The sequence below is a fragment of the Poecilia mexicana genome, unplaced genomic scaffold (genome assembly GCF_051168715.1).
Source record: "Poecilia mexicana isolate PSO_F unplaced genomic scaffold, ASM5116871v1 scaffold_12, whole genome shotgun sequence".
NCBI classification, from domain to species: Eukaryota; Metazoa; Chordata; class Actinopteri; order Cyprinodontiformes; family Poeciliidae; genus Poecilia; species Poecilia mexicana.
Genome location: NW_028263381.1, coordinates 10370169 through 10392428, shown reverse-complemented (window position 1 = coordinate 10392428; position 22260 = coordinate 10370169). Strand labels below are relative to the sequence as shown.

Sequence of the window (22260 nt, the reverse complement as noted above, 5' to 3'; positions counted from 1 at the left end):
GTTTCTTTGCAGTTTAAACCTTTCACCGAGTTGGTGAAATACCCTCATTCACTGTGGAAACTCTAACCAGGTCAGTGAATGGCTAATGCAGAACTGACGTTCATAACCTACGATATTTATTTATTAATAAAATGCATATTAAATATGAGCATTAAAATATTGTTACCCCTGATAGCCTCGTTCAGATCTTTAGATCTTAGTCTGGGTTTTTTAATATTTTAGTTCATCATGTTGCATATTTGGAGGTGATAATGAATAGGATTAGGTAACTGGGTACATTAGTTTCCTTATGCCACATTATAACTAGAACCTCAATCTTTTTCAGATAAAACGGTAGCATTCGGATTGATTTATTTCACTTTATTGATGTAACACCAAGTTGGTCAAAAAATGTAGTTTCAAGACCCTTTACATATAAGACGGATTCAAATTATATACAGAAATGAGTCAATCCAATCATAAACAGATGCAATTTGACATGTTTCAGTTTCTTCCAAATTACAATACCATACAGTAAAATTCAGTTTACTGTGCATGTTGATAAAAAAAAAAAAAAAAAAAAAGTTTTCTATCGAAAGAAGCCTGGTCAGTTATATCAAGTCGTTGACTTGGCAGCAGTCCCTCATACTGGACAAACTTTTGGTGACGGTGGAAAGAAACACATTTTTATAACATGAGGAAACTTCCAGTAGGATCCTGCAGATTATCTACAGCAACAGATGGGAGGTTTGAGTAGGTGGAGCACTAATAACACTGTTTGTTATTGTGTTCAAACACTGTGTAATATATGCAGATGATACACAAATAGTTAGGCTTCAAGTCTCGCCATCTGCCTTGTTTATTACTTTTTTTTAAAACAACATTTTAATGCCTCTAAAGCCCAGTTCATCTTCAGCATTTGCAAATTGACGTGGATTACCAAAGCCCTCCATTGCCACCATGTACCTGTCCTCTTCGACTTACTACATTTGTACAAAACCTGGCTCGTGCGGAAGAACATCACGAATGTTAACTTCTTTTGAGACTATCTCCAAGGTTGGTTTTCCGTCTTCTTATCAGATTTGAAAAGAGCACTCTTACAAAAGAGCACCGAATCTAAAATTTTGAGTTTGCAAGCGCCAAAGGGTCTTTTTCACAATTTACTTCAATTTTTGTTCTACGGCCTCCAAAATGTCAGGGTCGGTCGTGCTTTCATTTTTTTATGCCATCACTAAATTTTAGGCAGCTCAGACTTAGTAAAAGAGAGATTTTTGTAAAGAGCGAAGAGCCGGTGCGGCGGTGTGCCCACTGAGGACCTGTTCAAAAATTTAGGAACATTGGGTCTGTGTTTGCTTGGTCCAGCCTCCCACAAGGCTTACACAGCTCAGGGTTACAGGCTCAACTTTTCTCTGCATACTTTTCTCTTCTAGTCTTTTGCACCTTTTTATTAATAGGAAAAAAGTTTGTTTGGTATTTAAAAAAAAAACAGGTTTACACCAGAATGTTGAGAGATCTACAGCCGCTTGTGTAATTCTAAATCATGTTAAAAAAATCACTGTAGTTTAACAGCATGCCTGTACTAATAGTTAAAATCATTGTTCGTGTATTTTATTTTATTGACTATTTATATATATTAACAAAATGTGTGATGCTAATTTTATGATTATTTACCATGACATATTGGTCAGAGTTTTTTTTTTTTTTACAATAAGTAATTTCTATAAAGTTTTTCACATTATAACATAAACAGGATAAAATTTACTTTGGAAAAAAAAAGTCACATTTTTGTTTCTTCTTATAAAAAATAATTGCATTGCTCATGTGAATCATGGCAGCTAATCAGTGAAACAAAAGACCAGGCATATTTATATACATTTTGAAAATGTTATCACCTTTTCTACTTTTTAATCCAGTGAAATGTTAACAAGCTGCAACTACCAATGCAAGTGTGACATCTAAAAAAAAAAAAGAACTTTCTCTTTTTTCATTTGCTCGTCTTTCTTCATTTGGCCACGCTGGGTGTTTTTGTCGGGTTTACAGTTTGCGATTAAGCAGTCAAGGATCAATTCATTTTGAAGCTTGTTGCTTATCGTTTCTCTAATTGTTTCTTTATGTCTTTAAAAAATGATGGACTTTAACTTTCTTTAGCTTGGGGATCGTTGCGTCTTAAGTGTCCTAACAACTTTGATTTAAAACTGGAGTTATTTCCTTGCATACTAAATCTGCAATATTTTATTTGTCAACAATTGTTTCAGTTTTATGCAATTGGAAATGTTGTGAATGCTGCTGCTGGTGGTTAGATTTGTGCAGGTTCACAAGCTGAGGTAGATAATAGGCTGTGTCCTCAGTGTGGAGGTGACTAATCCCCTGGACCATATGTCAGTGGTTTGTAGACCAGAGCCAGTACAGCAAAAACAACGTATCAGTGCAGGACAGGAAAACACACTCAGGCTGTTTATCCTCATGTAAGCAGAAAGTGGGCTTTTGGTTTTTATAGCTTTTAGTTCAGTAGATACTACTTCTGTTGAGTGTTACCAATAGGTGAATGTTTGTAAATGTCTTGGTAATTTGTCGGACCGTGTAAAGGGCAGACCCGAGCAAACTGACCCCTGTAACATCACGAAGGTGCTAACTTGAACCTGGTTTATTTTCAGGAGGCAGCAGCGACCCCAGAGTGGAGGAGGAGGAGGAGGAGGAGGGGTGGGGAAGAACCAGTCTCAGCAGATACAGCAACAGTCTCCACTGCAACACTGGGATCAAACTCAACAGCAGCCCCCAAACCAGCAAGAGTTTAATTTAACAGATCAGGGAGATAACAGAAACCACAATGCAGGTCGACCCCCTCGCCAGCACCAAGGAGGACACGCTGGGCCTCGCCAAGGAGGACCGTCGCATCACGGCTACAGCCACAATCGCCGCTGGCACCACAATCAGAGGGGTCAGGGCCATGAACAGACAAACGCAGCAGGCGATAAAGAAGCATCCCCAAAAACAACCAAAGACAAACAGACTGAGATTGTAAGAGTGAGCGATGAGCACATCCGACCACCGCAAGACTGCAACCACAGGAGTCCCAACGAATCGCCCAACTCGGCCCCCACTCCGAGTGCAACGGCCCTCCCAGACCCGACGGTTAATAAGGAATCCCTCAGCATGCTGCCAAGTAGAAAAGTGAGCGACGGCCAAGCAGAGCAGCCAAGAGTCAGTCTTCTGCAGTCGTCTAAGGAGAGGCTGAGGAGGAGACTAAAAGACAAGGTACTGACAATCTGCTTAGTGTTTGTCAGTCTCCATTAGGGCAGCCAGGCCTGATCTGTATGTGTGCACACGCTAACATTTGGTTTCCCAATTAACTTCAAAAAGACAAGCATGGTTCATTACCGCACAGAGATGCAGACACACTTGTCTCTCCTTGTCTGGCTTCATTTAATTGTCCAGGTTTTTTTTCTGCAGTCACTCAGCAAATGTGTCTGTGTTCTCCCATAAGGAGGAGAGGAAACTAACAAACATTTAACAGGCTGTTTTTTGTTGTTGTTGTTGTTTTTAATTATTTACTCTGTATTCTAAACTGAATTGGCCAACTCCAATTCAAAAAGGAGTCACTACTTTGGACATTTGTGTTATAGATGTCTGGAATTGTGACATAAAAAAGAAATAACCAGCATCCTTTAACGAATTTAAACCTTTACACTGCCTTATCTGCAGGACGAGCTTAACGTGGAGGAGTCTCGGTTGGGACCCCAGAACATGGACCGACTGGTGGACCTCCTCAACAGCATGAGGAGCAACAGCAGTGGCGTGGAGAAGCAGCTGGCCTCTTTCATGGAGGAGGCGCAGAGCTCGGCGCGGTCCGAGGAGTCGCTGGCTCAGGTGGTCGGAGCCATCTACTCCAAGGCCGTGTCCGACCGGAGCTTCGCCGCGACGGCCGCCAAGCTCTGCGACAAGATGGCGCTGTTCATGGTGGAGGGAACCAAGTTCAGATCGCTCCTGCTCAACGCGCTGCAGGTGAGAGCAGCGTTTGGAATCGTCGTCTGCCTTCAAGCTCTGTTTTGTCTTGGCTTTGGCTTCATTGCTCCGCAATACCTTTGCCTTTCCTCCGTAATGCCTTTGGCTTCATTTTGTAATTGCCACTGCACTGAGCTGCTGGTTTGATTAGCTCGCACTGAATCTACTTCTCATTGCGAAATGAAATCTCTTCTCCTGTTTGTGCAGCCTCTGTTCTCGGAGTCTCGGGGGATTTTGTTTAGTTATGGTTTCAATTTAGAAAACAGTGCTTCTTTAAAAAAAAAAAAAAAATCAAGCTCTTTGATAATTGAATCTGTGCCACATTATCATGCTTCATAATACATCTTATCTATATTGTATCCTATTGCTTCAATTATTGTGCCGATTCCGTTTTGAATTTTACATTGTTGCACTTAATTATAAAGTGAAAATTTGCTTCTTTTTTTTTTATTTGGTATAGTGTGTTTAAAAAAACGTCCACCATGATCTCAGTGGCTTTATTCACCTTAGGTTTAGGAATCCCCTCCGTCTGATGGCCAGCTCATTGTGTTTCAGACCTGTACATGTCGATGCACAAAGTAGCTAATCTAAACTCCCAGGGGGAGCGGAAGTCTGTTTCCTCTTCACCTTCCATTCCTTCTCTTTACTGCACAGTTCCAGTCCTGCACCCTGAATGAAAACATCCTCTGAGGCGTTGCATACTTTGCCGCCGCTCCCTCCTTTCATTTCCTCCTTCTTGTCCCTCATGAGCTCTCTATTCCCATGTTCCCACGTCTTCTCACCTCCTTTCACCCCGTCGCCTCGCTGTTTGCATGCCCAATCTCACAATCAGAAGCAATCAGGAGACATGTGTTGTCATCTGAAAGCTTGCCATGCTATGTGTATATATCCACCTTGAGATTTTTCCATTTAAAAGTTTTGATATTTACACCCAAATTAAGTATGTTTATTTCTACCTTGATCCTTAAGCCTCCTTTCCAACTAATTTCCTCTTCCTCCATCACATTTGTGTGGTCTTTTCTCCTCTTTTATCTCGCTCTTTAATCTCAGTTTCCCAGCCAGCATAGACCCCCTGCTCGTCTTTGACATTTTGACTTTTTTTTTGCTATAAAACATTTTAAATGTCATAAGTGGGCTCATGAAGGCTTTCATTAATGCTGTTGCCATTAGACCCCTGGATCTCAATATGGGGCCAATTAGTGTGACTGCTCTGTTTATTCAGAGAGAGGTTTTGTTGGCCTTAACGCTGCCACTGTTCCACCTGTTAAAGACCTTTCTTATTAAACACAGCTGAGGAAAGCTCGGCGTGTTTTTCACTCATGTTATGGACTCTTTATGCGCCATTTTCTTGTGCTAGCGGTGAAAGTCACAGTAGCATGATTTCACACTGAGGAAGTAAGAAAAAGTCAACATTTAGTTTGAGAACATAAATTCAGCATTGAAATAGTAGAACAAATAAATCTGAACCTTTTGTTTTCATTTAAACTACAGAAAAATGAGTGAGTTTTTACTTTTCAAATTGGGAAAGACAAGAAAACATGGCATTTTAATAAGGTACTTTCATGTGCCAACCTGTTTAAATGTCCCAAAAGTTCAAATCAATGCAATTATTTAAAACAAAATTCAAACTGCGACAAGTTTATTTTGAGTTGGGTAAAAAAAAAAAAATCTCTCTGTCAGGCTACTGCAACAAAGAGAGGCGTCGTGTATCCACCAGTTGTCTTGAAGGGACGCCTGGAAAAAGCCTTTTTTCCAATAAACGCCACTAAACTGAGTCCTTTAATCAGCTGAGAACAATAATAAGCTCGGTCTCATCAAACTCCCCATCTGGGGTTAATGTAAAACAAAGGTTGAATATGCGTGACAACCATTCCGTGTTCACAGTGAAGTAAGGTGGAGGATCTGTGGATCTGTGGTGCTGAGGGCCTTTTTCTTCACCAAAGCAACTGGAAACCTTGTTAGCATAATGAACTCCTTTTCTTTTTTCTTTTTTTTCTTTTTTTTTTTCAGTAGGCTCTAAATTGAAACAGAATTTTCTTTTTATAGCTTTGTAGTTTTTCCCCCCCCCACAGAATAAATGGGCTCAAATTAAAGGAGCCAGTTTTCCAGGTTTCCTCCTCATTATTCTGCTGCAATAAAAGATGACTTTATTTTAAAGCTCTTACTCATCTTTTCCAGGCGTGCCAATAAATGCAGCCAGCTCTGTAAGCTGCCCGTGTTTCTCGAGCTTCTGACAGATAATATTGTGAGCAAGTGGGGGGTGGGGGGGGTGAGCCTTTGCACTGCCTGTTAATAAAGGTTCAGTTTAACCTGCACAGCAACAGCTTTATGTGAGCACATTAAGCATTAACCCGTATTAACTCCAACACTTTCACAGAGCCGACACACTTCACTGTTCTCACTTTCAAACTGAACGAATACTTCAAGCAGAAAAAAAGGTATTTTTAATGGAGTTGTCAAATGCTTCTCTTTTCTTTTTTTTTTTGGTGGGGGGTTTGAAGCACCTGGTGACACGAGGTTAATGTGTGTGCCAGTTTCCTAAATGCTCTACTGTATATATATCCACCTGCTAAATGAATCATTGTGTAATGCCAGTACAGAAGTTTGCCATGCTGTTTCTGTGCTGTGTTTGAAGGTAAAAAGCATGCTTCGTATTTTTCTGTCCGTCTTCAGAGAGACTTCTCCCGCCGTGAGGAGCTGCAGCAGACCGACGTGGAGCGGTGGTTGGGGTTCATCACCTTCCTGTGCGAGGTGTTCTGCACCATGAGGAGCAGCTCCGGCCAGCCGTTCAGGGTGCTGGTCTGCCCCATCTACACGTGTTTACGAGAGGTCCGTATGCAGACGCGCTGGAAACGACGAGCCGCTCGCTGCGCCTCGTCTTCGCAATCTGGTTTCCTGTTTTTCAACCAGACGCGGTCTAGACTGCAGACACCACATTGAGGTCTGGCTCGAGGTACAAACGGTGAAGACACACTCGGTTCCAGTAAAAAAGTGCGTGACCCCGGGTTACGTCCCCATTAGCTGGTCACCGCTTTTTCATTGGTCGCCATAGAAACCATGCAGGGTAACCCGCAGCAGACTCACTACGATGCAGAAGTGCTCAACGGCAGATTGGAAATTGAAAGGGGAAGCGAGTGGGTGGGAAGGAGGAAACGCAGGAGACTGTGGTCCAATTGACAGTTGGTGGAGAGGAAGTTTGCTCAGACTCTCTCAGGTAGAAAGACAAAGGACGAGAGAGACGAGATCAAAGAATCCGCGGGTGAAAATAGGTTTTGATTGCGTCATTCAAGTATAAGGGAATAAAGCCGAGACATGTATAAGTGAGTTTTAGTGCCCGCGTTCACACCTCTAGCAGTCTGGCGCTCCACACACACCCGGTGTGCCATTAACGAACAACAATGACACACAGCGATCCATCCGTCCACACCCTGTCTGTGGGTATGCCCAGGGCATTATCTCAGCTTGTTAAGACTCTCCAGCTTACCCGTAGGCGTGGCATGACTAGTTAGAATCCCACACGCATACAGTTTACAACATGATATCAATCAATCAAATTTTATTTGTATAGCACATTTCAGCAGCAAGGCATTTCAAGGTGCTTTACATAATTAAAGAAAAAAAATGAGAGCAGCATGTGACATTGAATAAACAGTAAGAAAGAGAAAGAGATTTTGGAAAAAAAAAAAAGATAAAAACATACTTTTATTACGGAATTTAAGCGCCTGTCGTCGCCGGACTCCGCCGTCCGTTTAACACGGGTATTATCCAGGCCCCCGTCACCTGACAGGTCAGAGTTTTAGTTAAAACACTACATCTCAACAACTTGGGTAAGAAAACACCTGTATACTGCATCCAATTATATTTAGGTGTTAATGTGTCTGTCTTGTAAGTTTGTTTGTTTTTTTTTCCAAGAACTATCATCTTTGAATTCAGTTAAAACCACAGTGCCAGTTTTCCTTACACACATCTTCCTGCACGTACAGAGCCTTGCAAAAGCACCGCCCAAACATTTCATCATGCTGCAACCACAAACTTCAATCTGCTCTATATTGTGATTTTTATGTCATACAACTAACTACAGGAAGTACCAGGGAAGTGATGCCTCATATGTTAAGAAGAATAAAGTTATAGGAAAGTTTAAAAAGTCTTTTCTGCATTTGGAGATGGCAGATATGGACGAACCTGCGTTGGTCAGATGAGACAAAAAAAAAAGCAAACTTTTTGGCCTAAGCGCAACACACGATATGTAACACTGTACATTACTCTGAACACACTGTTAGAGATGCACAAAGTCCAGAACTAAACTTTCTGATCGGATGCTTTACCATCAAATTTGAATCATCTTTAACTTTTATGTGAAAAAAGAATGGGCAAAAATTTGAGTCAGCCTTTGTTTTTTCTTGTCAAACATTAAAATCGTGCATTGTCTTTCACACCACAAATTTTCACTACTCTGGGTTTTCATAATTGCAAAAAATACCTTAAATTTTTTTGTTGTTGCATCACATCCTGAAAATATAATATGGATACTTTTGAATATTCAACACAAACTTCCTTTTTTAACGCAAATTTTGCAAAGTTATGAATACTTTGCAAAGTGTGTGTGTGCGCGTTTACACGCACACACACTCTTCTTATACCTGGAAAATATTATTAGGTAAGAGTTGGGGAGTTCTGGATTGAGTTTCCACATACCCTTTCCTAACTAAATAAAGTGAAGAACCGTTGTCTGCGGCTGCCGTTAAAACTTCAAATTAAACACCTTTCCGCTTAGTCACTGTCACTCCTTTTTAGTCAGCCTGCCCTAATGGCATAAACAGTGAAATCTTCCCATTAAATAAACGGAGACACTGTTCACCCATGTCTGTTTGCACTTAACAAATTACGCAGAAATGATCAAAACAAAGTGAAAAAAGGCCAGTTTTTACAAGCAGATCTACCAGAACATGGCTATTAAAGTTGTTTTTTTTATCACCATGTGAGCTGCAGAGTTGCAAGCTTTGAAGTCACCACTCATGTGAGTGGGAGTGCTTTTTTTTTTTAAATCTAGGAATAAGAGCTTTCCAGCACCCAGCCACTGCTTTCCTACCAGAGCAAGATCAAATTGAATAACTGACATAAAAAAAAATAAATAAAAAGCTGCACGGACGTTTGTCTCACAAAAAGTTTCATAAATGATCGATTCTTACGATCTGCACATCACTGATTACATTGGAGTAGTTCAACAGGTTTCTTAGCAAGTCCAGTTGTATTTAATTTAGTTTATATTCGCTGCGAGTTTTTGCAAGTTTAAAATTCTTCATAGTAGAAGAATTTAAATTTAGTTTTAAATATTAAAGCTTACTTGAAACCATCTGCCTGTTTACTGCTACTGCTTCCGCAGACTTGTCTAAAATAAAACATCAGTCTGAGGAGCTACAATATAACATAAGGTCTGCCCTGTCTGAAAGTCCTGGACGGTTGGACAGTCCTGGCAGCCAGCTTGTTTTATTTATTTTTTCCCCCCCTGCTAAATCACATTGCAGGATTTGGGTTTGCATTTGCTTCACTGCATGAAGCACCAGCTTGCTTTTTCTGTTGCCCTGGGAGCTTTAAAAAAAAAAAAAAAATCTACAAATGCCCACACAGACAAATCATTACAGACTCTGTTTTATATGTAGGCTTATTTGTTTAGCAGGTAGTGAGACAGTATTAACTCAACAGTAATACAGTAATGAAATTAAATGTAACTACAAGTGGCGCTAATCCTGAAAACAGACTTGTAGTTGCTATGCAACAACTGGAAAGATGGTTTTAGTTGAATTTCAAGTTACTCTGTCAAGAGAAAAGCAATTTTTTTTTCTTCTCTGCAGTATGAAGGCAGATGTTCTTACATTAAGAATATATTTCTGGTTGTATGTATTTTAAATCGGTGTTATCAGAGGATCAAAAGTTGCTAGTGGTTCTCTAAGTTTGCGCTCACCAGTTTCTTTACCGACTGAAAAGAAACAGATGGTCTTTCTGCTGAAGACAAAGTTCTTGTGTGGCCATCGACGCGTATTATGTGTTACGACAGAAAGTAAAAAGCTCGTGTGAGCAGAGCAGAGCTGGGAGAGCTGAGGACGAATGACTATAGATTAGATCATTTTAACAGTATTGGGAAAAAAAAAACAAAAAAAAAAACTTCAACCTCTTCTCCCCCGAGAACTCATTACGAGCTCCTCCAGCTTGTCACATACTTTTCCTACTGTGGAAACGCCAGGACTGGAGCTCCCACTTCAAACAGCCACTCTGTCACCACGCCTGTCTTAGCATACTGAGGAGCTGACGTCTGTTCCACTGCTGGGCCTGAATGATAGGTGAAATACCAGGAAAGTTGCAGAGTGGAAATAAGAGCCCGGCTTTGACTAAATGAAGATCAACACATCAGTTAGGAGCAGAGTTTTCTTTCAGACTTATGATGGTTCTGACCTTTATGTCACAGTTTTTATGTGGCATCACTTAAAAAAAAAAAAAAATGTGCAGTGAATATGGTTACACCCCAGCTATTCCGACTATTATCTGAGAAAAATACTGTCGAGTCCTTTTTCTGTCGGCTGAACTAACCCAGATCTTTGAGTCGAGTTGTTTTACAGCGTTTAGGTGGTAGGTGTTTTTAGCTTTTTGATACTTTGGAGCAAAACTAAGTTGTTAAATAACTACAGTCTAAAGATATGTTCTTGTAATGGCTGAGCAGATGTTTGTATGTTGCCTCATAGTTTGTTGATTTACATTTCCAAGTTTTTGAGGTTGTCAGGTCTCCTTTCCATCACCCTAATCTTTAACTACCTTCACACATTCTCTGTCAATATTTAAGTCACAACCCTTTTTTTATTTTTTACTTTTAGACAGTGCAAACACGTTGGTAAAATTAAAAGATGACTTTAAACCTAAACCTGCCAGAGCTACCAATAATTTGGGGTTGAATTGTGTAACACGAGCCAATTGCTTTTACTTAAATCAGAAAAGAAGCAATCATTTCTACTGCTATAATAATGTCATTATTTATAGTTTTTCTGAGACATGGACTCAGACAAAAATATAATAAACAGCCACTAAATTGAGAAGTAGTTTTAAAGTAACCCTGGTTCATATGCAGAATGTTAGCTCTTTTGTTGGCTTCCAGCTCTTTGTAGAATAACACAATCATAAGTTGAGATAAGCTTGATATGCTTCCTTCCGCCTCCGGGAGCCAGCATGCAGTTAGCTGTATAACAGACGCACCGTTTATAGCTGTAAGCAGCGTCACCTTAATATGGGTAAATGGGTGCGCTCCCTTAGTTTGTACACAACTACTAGTGTGTGTACGAGCCGCCTGTTTGTCTTTGGCTGCACGACGTGTTTACAGACTGTCTGTTCATTTGTGTATGCATATGTAGAGCTTTGATAATTTAAGCCTTTTCTGAATGATGTTTGCCGTTTTGTCTGACTCGAGGGTCTGTGGCGGCACAAAATGCTCACAAGTGGCATTAGGTGTTCCTTCTCTTCTGTCAGATGAATGATGTTTACAGACACTTGAACGTCTAGTATTTTTATCTGAGGTCAATTTTAACATTCTGCTTTAGACCAAGTGTCCTTTTGTGGCGTTCAGCTTCATATCACTATATTTTACTGCGTAGACCTTTGCTCTTCTAAGTATAGTAGTCCTCATGTGTGTTTTTGTGTTGTTGTTTTTTTCGTAGCTGCTTGAGTCAACAGATGTTAAAGAAGATGCCGTCCTTTGTTGCTCCTTGGAGGTATGGACCACACACAAGCATGCTCACATTTACAAAAAAACAATCTGAGGAATGTCCTCACAGTTGGTCTCAATAAAAATGTACATAACACACGACAGAAAAACTTTTTTTTTTTTTTATAAAAACCAGGACCTGACTTATTTCTGAGCTCGTAAGTTTTTAGATAAAGCAGTGTATTTTCCAAGTAATTAAAATAAGAACATTTTTAACCATTAAGCTGTTTGTATTTTAATATTATCAGTGAAATTGTCATGTATTCACACCCCATGAATTTGACAATTTTGTCACATTACAAAGGTGATATTTTTATATGGAAGACTGCTTAATTCATCAGAATGTAGCACAAAAAAAATCAACCAAGTTGTCCAGTCAATGTCCTGACTTAGGACTGGGCCAATGTCCTAGTTGGTGATTTCATTTGGGGGGGAGGGGATGAGTAAAAAAAACAAATTCACAGTCACACTCCACTCTGATGGAGCTCAAGCTATTTTGAAAAAAGGCATGGGCCGAAACTTTAGTTTGTAGACAATTGACGACGTCTGAGATTCACCTTAAAATACTTGTTAACCAAAGCTTGAAGGCCAAAAGACGTTTTAGAATTTTATTTGAAATCATTTGGATAATTTTGTCTCATTGCATGACTTTCTTTGTGCTAGTCTGTTACACCAGATCCCATGTAACTACACTGAAGTTTATTTTAACAATACAAAGCCTGAGAAGGCTCAAGAGGTGTGAATACTTTTTCTACCATCCAACATTCAGCTGTTTTTTTTTTATTTTTTTAATCCAATCTGTCATTCTCTTATGAAAAAACAGTTTAAGTTCAATTTGTAATTTCAGGGGAGAAAAATGTTTGCCTCAAAATGAAACACTTCTGTGTCTGACTTTGCACTCAGTAAAATTCTATTTTTTATTCATATGATTTTGATCATGTTTACATTCATGAATAATTTCTTTTTAGTTTTCACATAAATAAATGTAGAATGAAGGAACATCTCAACTTAATAAGGAGCAGGAGTCACCATCACCCTCACAACCACAATCGGTTCATTGATTTGAAACCCTTCAAGCTGAAAGTTCCTGAATTAATCCTTCAATAGTTGAGGAACAGCCTTGGGGTGTGAGGGCAGAAAGAGCGAAGGTAGGTGAGCTGGGAATTACCAACAGCTCCCAGATGCTGAGAAACAGCTCCATAGCTGCAGGCTGTGTGAATCTCTTGGCTCTGTGTGCTCACAGTAACAAGGTGCCAGACACTGTCTTGCTCTCAATAAGGGGACCCATATCTTCTTTTTTTTTTTTTTGCCTTGACTTTAACCCGTCCTCCTCTGTCTGTCTTCTAGCTACAGAGTACCGGGCGTCTGCTGGAGGAGCAGCTCCCCGAGATGATGACGGAGCTCCTAGCAGCCGTCAGGGACAAGATGCTGTGTCCGACCGAGTCGCAGCTGACCCGCTCCCTGCTCATGGAGGTCATCGAGCTGCACGCGCATCGCTGGAGCCCCCTGGAAGCTATCACCACCCAGTACTACAATCGCACCATCCAGAAGCTCACCACGACAGCCTAGCGGCAGCTTCTTCCCGGTTGGAGGACACGAGCCGCGCTGACGCCCAAAGTCTAATTAAAATATTAGTGTGTATCACTCCCCGCCTGGACGATTAACTGCTGTTTGCTGCTGCTGATCTTGACATTCGATGACACAGGTGGAGAAAGACGAACCACGAGAAAGCTACCTAACATCCAGACTAAGTGTCGTGTGGCCAGTAGGGGCATGCTTGGCCACACGGAGTTGGGGAGCTCACTGGGCTTTGAGTGGTGCAGAGATTAAAAGGAGAAGGGGGGAGGAGAGGGCAGCAGTCTGTCTGTGGGGAATGGAGAGATCTGCACCCAAAGATGAATGCATCGGGGTGGGGTGGGGGTTGTGGTGGGAGGTCAGGGTGGTCTGTGTCAGTCTCTTCATTGTGTTCCTTCGCCAAGCCTCTTTCTCCTCCATCCCCTCTGCCTCTCCATCGGCCCCTGGGGTCTCAGTGGCTGATAAAAGAGAGACGGGGAAGGCGGCAGGGAGCAGACACGGTGCTGTCTGTCTGGGCCGTCTGCCCCGCCGGGGCGGGGGACCGGGTCAAAGGGTCTCGCGGGGGAGCTCCCCACCCCTCCGCTACATCTCCCCACAGCAGGAGCCCCCTTTTGGAGGGGTGGGGAGAGACAGCAGGCCTGCTGGGCTGGGCTGGGAATAATGCTTAGGCTGGCTGAAGTAGGGTGGCAGATGGCTGCTCAAGCCCCCGCAAGGCGACGCACTCCGAACACACCCCACTGGCACCCCGACTCCCCGCTCCACCATTAAGGCAGCGGAGACTCTGCAGTGGTAGGGGCGGTGCAGGGGGGGGGCTGGAGGGGGGGCAAGTCAGAAAATTAAAGCAGACGATGCCGTCTGATAGTTCCTTTGTTTGTTTTTTTCCATCTTGCAGGGGAATGTCTCTGCTCTGTTACGCAGTTCGTGTCCATGCTTTATTTACCACATCATTGATTTTTTTGTTATACATTTTTAATCATGTATTGTTTTTATCACTGATGTCTGGTTTTTATGCTAAGATGTGCGTATGGGATCTTATAGCAGTAGGCTTTATTGCACAGCTTTGATTTGTTTTGCACTGTTTCAATTGCGATTTGCTTTAAATTTTTAAAGAAGCGTAAGGAGAAAAAATGTTCACTTTGAAGCAGTTCTTGTGGATTAATATTAAACATTGGTCGTAAAAGAGGTGGGTTGAGCAGAGTGAGGGAGTTTAAGTTCTAATTGCCTAGTGGCCTTTCTTAAATAGGATCTCTCTCATTTGCTGGGATTGTGGCACACCGCATGCTGACTAGTTGGACTTGATCTAAAGCATTTCTTTGCAGAAGGAAAAAAAAAATGTGAGGAAAACGACAAAAGCATGGCTCCAGCCATTCTTTCCAATGGACATTTTGCCAGTGTTTCATATGAACTGTGTTGGATCTTGCTTAGGTTTTTCAAATAACTATTAACCTGTGTATTTAAAAATCACCACGATGATGAGAGAAGATATTATTGTTTGAATGACTTTGTCGTTTGTGACCTTTGTTCCAAGCTAATGTTTGTAGTCTAAGATTGATGTATCAAGCCAAACATGTATCATGTTGAAACGGGCTTTATGTATAATCTGCATACAGGACGTTAGGTATTTAACTATAATGAAACAGAGGAGAAATAACGCAGTGGAGCTGTTACACTGAAAAAGATGGCAAAGTGTTTCCCTCTTCACTAACTCTGCTTGGGAGTTGTCCTTTCCATATATGCACATATACACGTGCATTCAGTTGAAGTCAGAAATATACAACCCCCCCTTTCAACACCTAATGCCATAGTGATGATTTGCATGAAGGCTGATGACAATACCGCTGGAATAATCAGACCAAAGAACAGTCTACCAGTAGTCATGTCCAGACTCCTCCTGACCTGTTCTACTCGTATTTGATCATCCGTGTGGTCGAGCGTTGAGTATGTCTCGGATTCTGGCCTTGAAGTTTTGTTGTTTTTTTTTTTTTTCAGTGCACATCCTTTAATTGCCACTGAAACTCTTCATCTTACAGTCACACAGGGTTTGTACCAGTTGTTCTAACCAAGTTGCCAAGGACCTTTGATAAAATCTTGGGCTCGCTTTCACAGCCAGAAAGTTGTTTGCTCCCAATTGTGTCTCATCATGTTTTTCACTTCTTTTTTTTTTAAACCGTCTATCCAAGGCCCTTTAGACGGGATGAAATACGCTTTCGCTCAGCTTTTACGTAAGCTCCTTTGCCTTTCTCGTGCGTGCAAAGTCACCTTGAATACCCAGATGGACGCATCACAGCTGAAGCAAATGAAGAACCGTGATAGAAATCCCAAAGAGTTAATTATGGCAACTCCGTCAGACGGTTTAAACCGTATTATTGTGACATAGTTATGCCAACTAAATATGCTGCACACAAATGCTAAATTTTGCATTTTTTGTGCTGACTTTGTGGCATTTACTACATGCAGAATCTGGCTCTGTGATGCATCCTGAAAAACTCTAAAGGGGTTGAATATTTCTGATGGCAACAGTAGATTAAAATTTCCCACTAAATCTGTGGGCAGTTGTGTGTTTTTTTTTTTTTTTTTTCTTCATTATTATTATTATTTTGTCTTGCATCAAGAATTGAGATCCTGTGTGGTAGAAGCACACCCCGGATGGTTAGAAAGATGAGATGTGTGATTTTAAAGGAGTGTCTAAATCGTGTTTATACAGTTGAAACCAAATGCAGACAATGGCTAAAAAAGGCATATTACTCTGAGGTTTAGCCAATAGAAATGATTAAGATGACCCTAAGGAAAATAAAACAGGATGTAGTGTTTATACATTGTATGTAAATATTTGGTTTCAACAGTATATGTTGGCTTCAGAGAGGATTTGTTAAATAGATTTTTTTTTGTTTGTTACTCTATTTAAATTTAATCGCGCCATTTATATATGAATGACGATGGGTTTTAAAGACATTAAACGGTGATACCTCGTTCCTTGGCAGGTGTGTAAGTGTGTGGTATTACTGTGTTTTTCTTTGTGAAAAGAAGAAAATCCCATCAATCAGCGTCCATTATGCAAAGAGCGGCTCCGTCTCGCAGCAGACTGGTGCAGGTGGAGATCACCCCTCCACCCCCGCCCCCTCCCTTTGCACCACTGGAGCCTCCCCACGCCTGCGTGCCCTAAGACCCCGCTGTTTGGGTCACATGACTCAGCTGACAACTGAATGAGATGCACGTTCATTTGCATATTCACATGAATAGCGAAGGAGCGAAAGGCAGCAGCTGGAGTGCAGACAAGCTTTCGGTTAGCTGCGAGTGAGGTTCTCTGTGAGTCTTGTTGTTTTGTTTTTTTCTTTTCTCAGCAACTGAAAAATAAACCAAGTGTTGAGGGCTGCAAAGACGTGATGGAGAAAAGGCTGTGTTGTGTTTTCTTTCTTTGCCTCCTGCACGGTTGGCGTGGTTACAAAAAGTCATCAACGGTGTCACACGGGTTTACACATCACAAAAGAAGCACAATAGTGGGCACGTGGTGGCAGCTGCCGTTACCAGAGAGACCCCCATAACTAATCGAGGCCCCGCAGTTGGTCAGCAGGCCGGTGATTCAAACTCGCAGACTAAAACATCTCATTTACATGCCTACCTTTTTTTTTTTACATGGTCACACATTAAGCGGGCCACACTTCTGAATAATAACGCTGTGGATGCTGATGTATGCAGCGTCCTTGGCCAATGATAAGTCTCAACACTTGCCTGAGGCTCTCTGACTGTGGACCTCCCAATGGGAGCCCTTAATATCAGACTGTCTTCCCACCGTGGCCCCCTAACCCTCAAACCTTCGGGGTGTTGTTCTGTACTCGTTCGTACCAATCAACATCATCCTATATGCCAGGATATTCAAATTAAAACACCTCGAGCTGTTTTCATAAGAGGCTTTAATTTGTCTTTTGCTGCCATAAATCGGAGTTGTAGACACGGCAACGGTTTTGTCGGTCCAGATTACGCTCTCTGTGAGCTGACGCCATGAATAAAGTACCAGAGACGGTACTTTATTCACGCCCTCGTCAGTTTCAAGACGAGGGCGTGACTGTAGAAAGTGACTCATGAAGATTGCACAAAATATTCGTTTTCATGTTTTCTTATGCTACAATAATACTTTTTTGTTTTGTTTTTTTAACTAGCACAAAGTTTTGTGAAGTAGAAGAAAAGATGCATGCTTTTAATTACCCCTGATAGACGGATAAATACAAATCAAGCGACACTTCAGATTTTTTTAGTGTCATTATCCTTCCACTGAATTATGAACTTTTTCATTCATGTTACATGGAATCCTAATAAAATTGTCGTTTTAACATAAGGAGATATATTATAAAAGGGCATTAATACTTTTAGCAAGTCACTGCATACGGTTTTGTAAAAAATGTAGTTTGGCGTGCTTCACTTTATTGAATTGAGAGTCGGCACCATGGTGAGACCTAAAGAGCTGTCAGAGGTCTTCAGAAAGACCATTATATCGGGGTTTTTTTTAGATATCTTTTTTTAAAGAGATTTAAAAACATCTCAAAAGAAGCTGAAATTCCACTGTCTGGAAAATAGTCTACGACTGGAGGACATTCATGCCAAACATACCCAGACTGGCTGTCTTAGTGAGTTCGCCCTAAAAGCAGACTGCTGGATGCTAAACGAAGTCTCCAAATCAGCTAAAATGTCGTCACAGGACCTACAGCAGGGCTTTGCTAATGATGTGAAACTGCATGTAGAAATGGACTCCAGGAGGTTGGTTAGTTAAAACCAACGCTCAAGAAAAACGGGAAGCAAAGATTTCTCTCCAAAGAACATAATCAGTCCAAACTTGTAACATTTTGACACCAGAACAGAGGACACACTTAACATAAATACAGTGGATACCCAGTATTTGCAGAGGTTAGGAGCCACAGTTGTCCAGCGAAACGCTAAAATCCACAAATACTTGACTTTCCCTCTTAAAATACTTGTAAATACCCATTTTAATAGCATCCTATAGCATGTCAAATAGTGTGCCCAAATAACTCGCCTTCCCAAGAAACAGTTTTTAATAGTTTAGACATGCACTATGAAAAAAAGTTCATGAACTGGCAAATTTTCTGCATATAACTTGGAATTATGTTCCACAAAAAAAATCAGCGAACACCGATGTACTGCATTCCAGAAAAAGAATGCTGATGCAACTGTGAAGCACAGAGATGGAAGCATCAAGGTACGGTGACGCTTTTACCCAAAACTTAGTAAATCAACCAAGAAATGGCTGGAAGTAAACAAATGGAAAGTCCTGTGCTAAAACCCAGAATCAATCATCCAGAAACAGATAAATGGCTATGAAAAGTGGGTCACTAAAGTCAGCGAATAGTCAAACGAGTGAGACTAGCCATTAGGGGTTAGGCCATCCTAACTTTTTGCCTCATTTAGAATACCTATTATGTTTCGTAACATTTGTTTAACGAGTAAATAATTCATTTTTGATGTTTACTTGCAATGAAATCACTTTCTTTACCAAAGATAAAAAGATTAGAGTATCTAATGAGGTGTCCTAATTTTTCCACATGACTGTTTATTCCTATATATTCCTGTTAGTGTTTGCCCACTGAGAAAATCATTACCAGGACCGAAAGAAAGACAGAGCCAGGCCTGTCTCATAATTAGCATCACAGTTAATTTAGCTCGACTCTGTGAGAACACAGTCAGATGGACACGTCAGCCTCAAGGGATCATGATGGCCACCATGCTGTTGGAGTCTATACTGTTTAGGCTCCTAAGGATCACGTTACAGCGAAGCAGCCAGTTGTCTCCAAGCAGAATAAACGACTTAGTTGTAAAGTGGAGAGCAAGAGACATGAGGTCATATGGTTCAAATCAGGCTCAAAAGAAAGTCAGTAAGACATGGTGAAAATTATAGGTCTAATTAAAGTCACCTTTATGAAAATGATCATACATTCTTATCTAACTATGACTTTCAAAAGCCAGACTGTGTGCTAGATTTTACACTATGCTATATCATGATTCCTGTTTTGGGATGAAAAGAGGTCAATAATCAACGCAAAGGAAGTAAAAAGGTGCTAAAATGTTATCGCACGTATTTATTATTGAGGCTTAACGTGCAGCAAAAGTTGCTAGGAACTTAAAATAATGTCACCTGAATCAAAGTTTGGTTAAAATTTTGGTGTTTGTATCACAGAGTAAGAATAAATGACAAAAAAAAAAAAAAAAAACACACACATGCCTTTTTATTTTTATTTTTAGTAATGACAGAAAAACTAACCATCCTTACTGGTGGCTCTAGTGACAAGTACATTTTCTTCAAGATAAAAATCAGTGTCCATTATTAGCGTAATTAGCTTAGCCTTAAATTCATGAAAGAGGAGAGGTAGAGCTGAACTAGATAACTTCTGAGTTTGGAAATGGTAAACCGCCTGAAAAGATGGCGGTGCTTGCTGGCATTATAGCAGCGTTCAAATTCTCATGAATTGCAAGGGGTTTAGTTTAGCCAAGCCACATTCTCACAAGCACAATTTCACACATCGCCATGGAAACATTGCTTTGCTACTCCCAAAGCACTCTGGTCATGTCACTTATGGCCAAGTGAAAAAAAAAAATCCATGTTGGTCTTTTTTTGCATTAGTTTGGTGTGGACTGCTTTAGATGCTAAAGTCAATGTTGGTTGGTTGGTTTGACTTTATTGAACGTGGTGTAAAAAGAGAATAAATAACAGCTTTTCCTCTATGGCTACTTCACCTTCTAAAGGAGGGGAAATGGCTTGAACAATTTGCTTCCTTTGTCTCTGATGCACAGCTGATTAGCCGTGAGCAACACCACGTAGGGGAAGGGAGCGTGGCTGCCTTTGCCAACATTGTTGGCACGTAGCTGGGCCCACGCTGATGTTAGCCTACCGTTCAAACACACATGAAGAGTCCACAGACCTTGATGAACCATATATGAGGAGGGAGAACGATCCCGTCGGTATTAAGGATTGAGACACACTCCTTTGTCCTCACACTCATCGGCTGTTTCTAACATGTTGATTCTTTTTTAGATGCGTTTTTGGAGGGTGTTTCAGCACAGTACGTGAGTTTTTCCTCCGTCTTGATCAGCACACCAGCAAACTAAAAGAAGAGCCCTTTAAAATGCATTCGGTGTCGTGCGAGGGGCACAGAGGCCAGATAGTGTGCAAAACAAATGCAGTTGAACACACAGACGCGTTCCCAGATGTTTTACACTACAGTGTGCTTTTCTGTGGGAGAAATCAATAACTGTGGGCTATGAAATGGTTTTAGCTTGCTCTCTTGACCTTTCCATCTCACCAGCAGCTACTGCGCTGCAGTTTATTTTACTAACAAAAAAATAACTGATTTTATTTCAACTATATTTGAACTCGGACATTTCAGTTATGTTTGGCATAGATTGGCTCCTCAGTAGTGTTTCAGAGGAGATTTTGCCTGAGTTTTTTTTTTTTTGCTTCACTAAAAAAAGAAACTCTTATAAAGATATGGGCTGGCACTTTAAAGTTTGACAATTAATGGAACAAAGCTGGACATATTAAAGATGACTACTGCCTCTCTGTGAATTAGTGGATGCACACGCAGTCCTTACAGGGAGATTTGGGTGTTTGAGAAAGAGTAAAAAGGGATTTTAACAGAAGCTAAATACTTTGTTCCTGCTTCCTGGACAGGCAGTAATAAAGGAAATGATGTCAGGACCTGTTCACTTCCTGTATGAACTGCCTTGGTGGGCTTTCTGGTCAAGGACCCATTGAGTCAGCAAACTAACCAGTTTACCAGTTAGTGTGACTCACTGCTATTATTAGTAATGAGTAAAGGATGAATCAAAAAGTTACTCTAAAAGACGTGCAAAATGATTATAATTTTAAGATTTATGTTTCAGAATCTACAAAGCGTGTTACCATCTCGGTGGGTTTAAATTCTCAAATTCATTAAGTTGTTTTGAATCTGGTTCTGTAAAACCTGGCAAAACGAGTCCAAACCGATTAGTTTTATCACCTCCTAGCCCCATTCCTCTAATGCGGTTTCATTGACATTGATGTTTGAGCAAAGATTTGATCAAAAATCTCTAAAGCCGTGACGAATGCTGCTCTTGATGGTGAAGCAGAAACAAATGGTGATCAGTAGGAACAACGGCCCTGAGTGGATGTTGTTACTGGCTCAAAGTTGGCCAATTTAAGTATGAGCAAAGTGTTCAAATATTAAGATGGAGGAACTGCAAAACGTGTGAAAGGGAACAGCAGTTTCTACATGTCTGTGGTTCAGCTGGGCTGTGAGACGATGAGAAAGAGAAAGACTTCAGGGGAAGGTTCAAATAAGTTAATGTTGCTTCATTTTATCCTTTTGAATTTGCTACCAAGAGCATATGGATTTGGAAATGTCGAGGCTTTAAATTCTCTAAGGAACACACACACACACACACACACGCACGCACGCACGCATTCAGTTAATAATTTTAGCTGTGCTATGTCTGTCATTTTATCTCTCTTTTGAGTTAGCAAAACACTGGGACATTATCTCTGCTCCAAATGAAAAATGTTTAATTATTACTCTCAGCTGGAAACTACAGAAATAATTTGAACTCTCCTTTCTTATCTGCTTATATTTCAGTTCTCAAAGAACTATGCTCTTCTGTTAAACCCATTATTGGCAATTCAAAACTTTTAGTAAACAGAGATCAGAAATCAGCTACAGAATCCAGGTCAGTTGATCTCAAATACGGACACGTATTCTGTCGCCGATTGCGCGGCTGAATGCTCTTCTGTTGCAACGCGTGCACAGCTCTGTTTCTGCGGCAGCGATGTGAACCGGACACTTTAACACGTACCATTCGCCGGTCTTAAAACGGCTCGCTTTAAGTTGAGGATGCATGACGTGTTTGTTGCTCTGCAGCATGGGTGCCCTTGCAGTGGCCCTGGCTGAAAAGTGTGCTGCAGTGTGCTGTTCTCA

At 40.9% G+C, this 22260-nt stretch overlaps 1 protein-coding gene across 2 annotated transcripts in view; it reads left to right on the top strand.

Moving 5' to 3' along the window:
• Positions 1-16696, top strand: part of ctif (CBP80/20-dependent translation initiation factor) — a 52870-nt gene extending 36174 nt beyond the window's left edge. For both annotated transcript variants that reach the window (XM_014988588.2, XM_014988587.2), the window contains 5 exons: positions 2634-3234; positions 3682-3981; positions 6655-6810; positions 11682-11735; positions 13076-16696. In XM_014988588.2, coding sequence (XP_014844074.2) covers positions 2634-3234; positions 3682-3981; positions 6655-6810; positions 11682-11735; positions 13076-13297 — 1333 coding nt within the window. In that variant the 3' untranslated portion in view covers positions 13298-16696. The remainder of the gene's footprint in view (positions 1-2633; positions 3235-3681; positions 3982-6654; positions 6811-11681; positions 11736-13075) is intronic.
• The last annotated feature ends 5564 nt before the right edge of the window (positions 16697-22260 follow it).